The sequence below is a fragment of the Monopterus albus genome, unplaced genomic scaffold (genome assembly GCF_001952655.1).
Source record: "Monopterus albus unplaced genomic scaffold, M_albus_1.0 scaffold25.1, whole genome shotgun sequence".
Lineage (NCBI taxonomy): Eukaryota > Metazoa > Chordata > Actinopteri > Synbranchiformes > Synbranchidae > Monopterus > Monopterus albus.
The window spans coordinates 2468579-2477927 of record NW_018127905.1 but is presented as its reverse complement, the minus strand read 5'-3'; the positions used below and the strand labels follow the sequence as shown (position 1 = coordinate 2477927).

The window sequence follows — 9349 nt, the reverse complement described above, 5'->3', positions numbered from 1 at the left end:
ATATATATATATATATATATATATATATACACACACACACACAAAGATCTTGATACACTCCTTGATTTGTTATAGCACCTGCTAACCCATAGATCTCCTCCAAGCTAGCTACTGACGTACTTGTCTCTTAATCTTTAAAGAGCCCATGGCATGCTTTGTTTTTTTTTTTTTCTTGTTTTCTGACCTATCTACAATGTTACAATGGTGAATTATCATCTTAGATGCAACCTAAAGCTCAAAAAGTGAGGTTTACATATGTTCTAGTACTTCTGTGCAGAAGCACCATGGTTTATACACATTTTATAAACTCTCGCTCGTGAAACTTTATTTTGGTAGGGAAAAAAAAAAGTATTAGTGTAAGGATTTCCTTAAATGGTCATAATCTCCAGGCAGTTGCACGACATCCACCAGTGCCCCCACCATATTGCCTTGTTTGTTATGTGTATTTTCAATAAAGCTTATGTGAAGAAAAACAAGACATCCATAGTGCCATTGTAAAAGCTGAATTTTTTGACTGCGTCCTATGTTCTAGTACTTCTGTGCAGAAGCACCATGGTTTATACACATTTTATAAACTCTCGCTCGTGAATATGGATTTTCTTGAAAGGTCATATTCACCAGGCTGTGAGCCTTCATGTGAGCTTGCCTGACATCACTGTTTTACTTGACCGGGTCTAACCTACAAGCAGCTGGCCAGTGAAGCCGCCCGCAGTGGTGAACGATCAGTTCATCAACACTGGATTCCCCCGGAGCACAATACCTGTTTGTTTTGACTGCTGGAGGCCAGTGTGTCTGCTGCATGAAATGTGTTGCTGGTTAACAAGCGGATTAAGATCCATGATGATATTGTTGGTGCTACGCTACCCACTGACCGGGTCTAACCTACAAGCAGCCGTGCCAGTGAAGCCCCCAGTGGCGTACCCACTGGAATTAATTTCACTAGTTTGGGACTGTATGTGGGGGAAGACGGTCTGCTGCATGAAATGTGTTGCTGGTTAACAAGCGGATTAAGATCCATGATGATATTGTTGGTGCTACGCTACCCACTGGAATTAATTTCACTAGTTTGGGACTGTATGTGGGGGAAGACGGAGCGACCACCGGTTGGATTTACTGACCTTGGAGCTACTTGAAAGGGAGTGATGTTTCCACTACTCGGTGGGACTTAACGGCAAGTAAAAAAAAAAAAAACACGTTACATGTCTGTTAATGCCTTGTTTCTGTAACGTTAGAGAGAATTTTTGTAAGGCTGGAGAAATTACTATGTCTGTATTGTGCCAGTTATAATATGGGGTTTCTCAATTACCCGTTTTGTTTAGAGTGTTACAAATCGCTTTTCATCGGTACATATGTGTACCATTGTTTACATATCTATGGAGGAGAAGTTCAAATTAATTAATGCCTTCGCAGTTCGTTGTGCTGTCCACTTTCAACACAATACCGGCAACAGGAGTTGTGCGCCATCCTCTGATTTTTAGGAAGAGACTCTCTGGTTTTATCATTCTGAAATAATTACACACTATTTGGAGTTATGATGGGTGCCAAGCTAATCTAGAGGTACCCAAGATTAATCATTAAATGGCTGGAAACGAGCAAAATGAGCAGCTATCGGCACTTTAAACAACAAAAACTGTGTATAACAATCAGGTTTATGGATTTTTCTAAGAGTCAGTCTTTGGATTTTAAAGAAAAAAGTATCCTCCTTACTTATTTCAGAAATACACAAGGTGGACTGTTTAGTGTCCTTTCAGACAAGCCGTTTCTGCTTTAATTGTAATATGATGGTACTTGGCCACAAATGCCTTTTGATAACTTAATGTTGTCAGATAACTACAGGCCTGTTTCACATCCAGACACTTAAACCCTTTTCAGACATGCACTCACACACTCACACTGTGAAATCTAATGCTGAAGAAAGATGGTCATTTACAACGAAGACACCAGTTAAAATGTCCAAATGGAGACAGGACAAAATTTAGTAACGTCTCTCTTTAAGGGCCGAAGCCTGATGGATTCAAGGAATGGCAAATTACAAACAGGCTATGTGACCGTGTCGTGTCCTGCATCCTGTGCATGTCACCTCCTTCCTCTCTCTTTAGTGTTGAACTGCTGCTCTGAAGAGGAGTTGTGTGTTAAAGATGTGAAGATCCTTCCTAACTATAACTCATCTTACCTTCCCATGATGCCAGATGGCTCAGTTCTCATAGTTGACAATGTCTGGTAAGTACATCTGCACTTATTCTCTTTCAAATAAAAGAAAATGGCTTGAGTAAAGTGATGTATGCAGCATGTTGTCTAGAAGGTCTGAGATCTGGTTCCATTTGGTTGCACTCGCAGACTTTGTACATATTTTGGTTAATATTTTTACAACCTTTTTCTCTCCAAAGCAGTTGAAACTGATATGAAATGGCAAATATTTTCTTTCAGTGTAGCTGAGCTCAAAAATTAAATTTGCACCCTGCTTACATCATAAGCAGTTTTTAGTGAGTGACTTCATGGATTTCAGAGTCAGTGTGTTGGTTGGTCACTCCATTGCTCCAGAACAAAACTTAATATCAACTATTGGTTAGAACACCATGAAACAGTTTTTCAGTAAGGCCCCAGAGAATGTATTTTACACTATTGCTTCTGAATGAGATGTCTCAAGAGCTATCGGATGGACTGCCATGAAATTTGGTTCTGATATTCGATTCTTTCCACTCTGGTGAGCACTGACTTTTTCATTTAGTACAGTCATTGGGTCAAAATTTTAATTTTCCCAATAGTTTTTGCACATTTCTTTGGAAAGCTGTCCATTCAACCAGTCAAAAAGCCCATAACTGAATAGGTACTTACTGAATTGTAAAACTTCTTTCTTATTTGTTCTTTAAAATCTCTTAAACACTTCTTTGTTACCACTTCCCACTAAAGCCACCAGTCAGCTGAGGTGACCACGGCTTCATTCTGTCGAATAGACAGCAAGTCATCACGTTTACCGAGTGTGCTCAGTGCTCTGGAGGAGCAGAACTTCCTCTTCCAGTTGCATCTACAAAACAAAGAGGAAGAATCCAGTGAGGTGAGAATAATAATGGAGTCTGTGTCAGGTTATTTCAGTTCTTCTTTATTTAATTAGCGGGTATCATAAAGGTCAATGTCTCTGAAGAAAATGACTTCCCTAGTCATACACCCAAAATACTTGTTAGTGAGATCAATCCATTGTAGTTGCTGTGCACATGAGATTTGTTGACAGTACAATACATAGAATATCACAAGGGGTTTAGAGTGATGGTACTTTTTTCACCTTCTTGGCACATTATCTGTGCAAGTCACATGTATGAAGTATGGGTTGTAATGAGGTTATTCTATATATTTGTGTAGGGTTTGGAAATTCCACTGGTGGCTGTGATACAGTGGTACACTGTAACATTTCCTTTCACAAGGTAACTATTCCTGTTTTGTTCAACATTTGAAATGGAGCCATTTAGAAATTCTCTATGTATACTGGGGTACTATGACCACAATGTAGTAGAACAATAATTTGTAGAATACGTGTTTTGTGGTGTGTAACGCAGAATAACTTGATGTAAGAAAAGTGTTTGTCTGGGCCACTGACTGTAATACAGTATATGATGTACAGCTCCCAGAAATGCAGCCATTACAAGTTGATCACCCCTTGGTGGCTGGTTGCAGTATAAGTTAACAAATCCCACCCCCTCCATGTCAGTGGGTGGCGCATGAGCCAAAGTAAACACTCAAAGTACAAATCAAATACATTTTTTCCAGAGATGCTTTCTATCATTTTTGGGAGATGTTATCATGCTGATTTGTGTACAAGTGATTATTTATCTGGTAAGTTTGTTTTTAATAGGTTATTTGACTATATGAAAAGAAGTGTACTGTTTCGATTCATTTGACAGCTTTGATTGGCGGTCTGATGCTGTAACTACACTTCAGGTTGTTATTGTACAGAATCTGGTTACAAAAAAGTAAGATGGCCGCCACCGCATTTACAATACTTTGGCTTCACTTTTGCATAGTAATGGGAATTGGTAATGTGATGTCATTTTTATATACATTCGGTGGTCTGGGTATTAGATAGAGTATAGACAACGTGCTCCATGCATGACATGCTAAGGTTTTCATGTGTATTTGCTTTGTATTTTTTATATGTTAATTATTGCAAACAACAAAAATATATGAATACATATTTGTCAGTATTTTATTATATTTATATAAATAAATAAATATAATGCCACTTTTGACAGGTCGGCTATTCTATGCTATGACGAGCCTAATATGTCTGCTGTGACAAGGTTTGTTAAAGCAGATTGAAATGCTAGTTTGTTTTCTCTGCAGATACATTTCTAGTTGTTACTTGTTACCCAGTATCCGTTTGGATTGTCCACGACTGGTGATGACAGCTTCCTGTCCCAGTGTAGTCAGGCCCCTGGAGCCCTTCCGGGTAACATACACTCTGATGAACAACTTGCAGGATTTCTTGGCCGTTCGTCTCATCTGGAGTTCTGAAGGTGAGTAGCATCAGCTGAGTTGTTGTTGTTGTTCCTCATTCAGCTGCTCCCCATCGTGTGTGGGCCATTACAGCAGATTACTGTGATTTGGCATGGGTTTTATGCCGGATGCCTCCCCAACCCTTCCGTTTTGTCCGAGCACAAGCAGACTGCACTGGTATTAAATATGCTTGTCTTGATTCTGTATTTGCTAGATGGGGCCTGCTCTTAGTGTATGAAGGAGGATGGTGCTTGGTGTAACTTAGGCCCCTTTGCCAGCACCTGGTACCTAGTTCAGCTCTCCTTATTTGTGTTTCCATCAGTCAAATGTTGGGGATAGAACCTGGTACTATTCTTGGTATCACCTCCATCGAGGTTCCAAGCGAGCAGAGGTTCCAAATGGTGATGTGTAAACACTGCAGACTAGTGACTGGTCAGACAAATTGCTTCATCAATGTGCAAGATGTCCTGGAACAAAGAAAGTGCCATTTTTAAAAGTCAACATTATTTATCGCTATCCGCTACTTTACTATAGTTACTATCCTTACTCAGAACAGCCACATACCAAGAATCAAGAACAGCATATCTTTGATGTTCTCCATTATTACTGTGTTCATTGCTGGCGATGTCATGGCAGTGCAATGCGGTATCGCTATGACAACCAGCTACACTGAGAGGCGACCATCTGCTGTGGAAAACCATGCACCCAGTACCTAGAGTCGAGTTGAGCCAGTACCAGGCGATGGAAAAGGGTCCTTCTGGTCCAATTGCCAGTGGTTTTGATGTGATGGTTGGGGATACCTTTACAGTGGGTGGTTGAAACTGCTCCTATTCAGAATAAAGGTCAGGAAAGATGCCAGAGAGGGAGAGAATGAAGAAACCAGAATCTTGTAGCAATGTATCCAGTGATGAGACAAAGAGGGGTCAGTTGGGTAGGCGTTGAGGTGGGTACCAAGCTGTAGATGGCAGGCAAGAGGCTCCTACGGGCTTAAGGCAGATTGACTTCAAAGAGACAGGACAAATATGGGGTTCCCTAGTTGGTTTGTTTTGCTTCATTTCAGAATGTAAGCGATGATTGACTCATATACTCTGTAAATCAGATGTATTGGGATGAACGAGTGGGCTGTACCAGTATACTACTTGGATACACAGCTTTTAAGTCATCCAGTGTAGTGTCTTAATCTGTTTTCTACTACCTGTGCTTGTTATCTCCTCTCCTCACCACGTGGTCTGTACCTCCATCCATCTATACACCCATCTCTCAGCTCATAGAGGAAATCAGAAGGACACAGGAGTTGGAGCAGTGGTGTGCCAGTCTCCCCTCAACAGTCTTGGACAGTGTAGGAAGGGCTCCACTATCTCCTTCACTGTGGCCTTCCAGATCCTGAGGACTGGACTCTTTGAGGTACCAAAATAAACTGTGTGCGTGATGCCATGAGTTTACTGTATACTGAGTACACTGCAGATATTCATGTGAGTGATGTCGCCAGCTGCCTGCTGAGTCATGCCTTTTATTTATTTGCACCCTTTCTTCCTTCCTTTCTTATTTTCCTCATTGGCTTCTTTCCTTCCTTCTTAGTGGCATACTTGCAGTATTTCCTCACTGACCTATTTTACTGACATGCTTAATGAAAAACCTATTTAGCTAATGACTTAGTTACTTGGTTAACTAATGATTCAAGCTCCTTTATTTACTGGCATAATTACTTACTCACTCTGGTGTTATTTACTTCCCAAATTACATAATTACTTACTCACTCGGGTGTTATTTACTTCCCAAATTACATAATTACTTACTTAATCACATTAGATTAGATTAGATTCAACTTTGTCATCACACATGTTCAAGGCAACAAAATACAGTTTAGCATCTAACCAGAAGTGCAATAACAGCAGTGCAGAGTGTGCAGTATCTACAGTCTGTACAGTCAGAACTAATTTACCAATAGATCAGTACAATTGATAATTACAGTAAGATGTGTAAGGTAATGTACAATATACAACAGTCTTTATGGATATAAATTACAAGTAATGATAAAGTATATTACGATTATGAAATAGTGCAGAATAAGAAAAAGTTACATGAGTTAACAGTTCAGTGGATGTAAATAGTGCAAAGATAAATATATAGTATCTGCATGTGTAGAGTACAGTGTGCAAATGAATAACAGAGCAGTATTCTGTGTGTAGAGTATGTGCAAATTAATAAGTCACTTATGACTTACTTACCTAGTTACTTAGTGGCTTACTAGCTTTCTCTTTCTTACTTATTTACTCACTTACTTATTGGCTGACTTACACAGTTAGTTACTGTCTTGCTCATTGAGTTCTTGACTGTCTCACTGACCTACAGTACTTTAGTTATGGCACTTAGTGACCTACTTGCTCACTTTCTTAGTTAGTTATTTATTGACTTACAGTATAATGACCTTTACCCTTTGTGGAGAGGGACTCTGTAAAATTGACATCCTCATCACTATCTTCTTGATCCAGTTCAAAATCATGCTGAATGGACAGGCTGATACATTTTAGAAGCACTGGCAAGGTTTGAGGCATTGCTTGCTGCAGTGGCTAGATCTTTGCCAGTGCTTCTAAAATCCTGATTTTTTGCGATATCGCACAGGTGAAAGAAGGCAGGTCTAGAGACTTGGTTTATGTGTTTATGATTTAAAGGACATAGCCTGGTCAAAAAAGACTCCAAGGCTCCTCACAGTAGTACTGGAGGCCAGTGCTATGTCACCTAGAGTAACTATATGGTTAGATAGCATGTTTCTAAGATTTTTAGGCCCAATCTAGACACCCCCAGGAGAATAAACTGTCACAGATACAAGTGTGTTTAAAATACACTCAATATTTATAAAAATGGGCCAAAAGGCGCCATAATACCAACTGTTTAACAGTCTACAGTTTAAGCACTTTACAATACAACTTGGAAGTTTTCAACACACTTGTTAAGGTTACCAAAAGTTTCAACTAATACCCAGCCCTTGGACCAACTGAGGAGAATTGCAACACAGTGGGAGTGCAGTCCTCATTTTTCAAAAACAAATTCTTCTACAGTTTGGTTATCCAGGTAATTAAATAAAATACTACAAGGCCTGAGTGGAAAGGCTACCCTAACATTTGTAGTTAAAGTGCCAGTGTCATGCTCATTTTGCTTGTTTCCAGCCATTTAATGATTAATCTGCAGTAACCTCAGTCCCTGTATTTTTCTCCACATACTCTGGTCACAGTGCAGCATCAACAGGAGGTAAAATATATCCACATAACTGGACGCAGTCAAAAAAATTCAGCTTTTACAATGGCACGGTGAATGTCAGGCAAGCTCACATGAATGTGCAACTCCCTGGAGATTATGCCCATTCCTTAAACTATCATGTAATACGTTATTTTGTTAGGAAAAAAAAGTCTCATGAGCAGGAGTTTGCAAGACATGTATAAACAGAGTTGCTTCTGCATAGAAATACTAAAACATATGTACACCAAATGTTTTGAGCTTTAGGTCACATCTAATTCACCGTAACATTGTAGATAAGTCAGAAAACAAGGAAAAGCATGCCATCTTTAAGCTGCACTATCTGAGGTAATATTTTACTTGAAGTTATTTTGTCAGACTTTATTACTTGTAAATTTCTTACATTTATCTTGAATAGACAGACACCAATACAAAGCATGAGTCTGCCGTTGTATTTAAACAATAATTAACTGTCTATTCATACCACACTGGTTTCACATTATTTGCTGTTATATTTTGTCACAGGTTTTTATTGACGATATGAACACTGCTACATATAGTCAAAGTCAAAGTGCTCTTCCATCTTGTCTGTTCCTATCTATGATAACACTGTAGCTGAGCCAGCACATGAAACTAAAGCTCCAGTTCACATCCTCTGTGCCAACTTCTTCCATGGAGCCCTGGCTGAGTAAGGCTCCCTCATCATCCAGCCCTGCAGTTACAGAGCTGCAAGTGAAACACAGCCTGGGCCGATCTCAGAGCTTCTCCCACCAGCAGCCATTTAGATCACACCATGTCAGGTTAGTAATGGATTAATTGAAGCTTTCTGAAGCACTGAATCGGTATCAAGCAATTGTGTTGAAGATGGTTCAGCGTTTCAAAGCATTTTTTGCAGTTAACAGTAGGTAGGTAGGACTTTATTGATCACACAATGGGGAAATTCCTGTGTTCCAGCAGCAATAGAGAGCAGCAACAAAACACCATAAGAACAGACACCACACACATATCCTGATAAACAAATTCCAAAGTACCTAAAGCCAGACAGAGTATAGTACCTAAAACCAGACAGAGTATAGTATTTGAGAGTCAATCAGAAACAAGAATGATCCCACAATTAATCCCTGAGAACAGATCAAAATACCTCAGAACAAGACAAAATATAGTGTTTGAGATAGATCAAGGACAAGAATATTAATCTCATAATTGATCCCGCAATGGGGGAAATACCTGTATTTCAGCCATGAGGATCTCAGAAAAACTACTCAAAAATACATAAACAGACATGACAGCATAAAGTATTCAAGAGAAATCAAGAACAGATTTTACATATGTGCATATTAACCATGCATTTTACCCCCCGGGTTTGAGTATTGCACCTCAGTTGACTATTACATAGTCCCTCATACTTTGATTTGATTTGATTTATTCTTTCAAGCATGTAAAGACAGTTGATATATCAACACACATAATTTTACACATATCCAACAAATGCTAATCCAATATCAATTTGCTTATACCTAGTACATGCTTGAATGGAGTAGGAAGAAGTCAGACTTATCCAGTCCTACCCCATGACATCATCTTACATCATTGGTTTGCAAGCAGTATCTCTACAAAATAATTCTCT

General features: G+C 39.3%; 1 protein-coding gene across 2 annotated transcripts in view; it reads left to right on the top strand.

The window, feature by feature from the left end:
- The window catches only part of trappc14 (trafficking protein particle complex subunit 14), a 27425-nt gene that overhangs the window by 7261 nt on the left and 10815 nt on the right, over positions 1 to 9349 (top strand). The window contains exons 5-10 of one of the 2 annotated variants that reach the window (XM_020594951.1): positions 2100 to 2220; positions 2911 to 3055; positions 3358 to 3419; positions 4366 to 4508; positions 5753 to 5892; positions 8338 to 8522. In XM_020594951.1, the coding sequence (XP_020450607.1) occupies positions 2100 to 2220; positions 2911 to 3055; positions 3358 to 3419; positions 4366 to 4508; positions 5753 to 5892; positions 8338 to 8522 (796 nt within the window). Of the gene's footprint in view, positions 1 to 2099; positions 2221 to 2910; positions 3056 to 3357; positions 3420 to 4335; positions 4509 to 5752; positions 5893 to 8337; positions 8523 to 9349 lie in introns of both variants that reach the window. The other variant, XM_020594950.1, reaches the window with a different exon arrangement.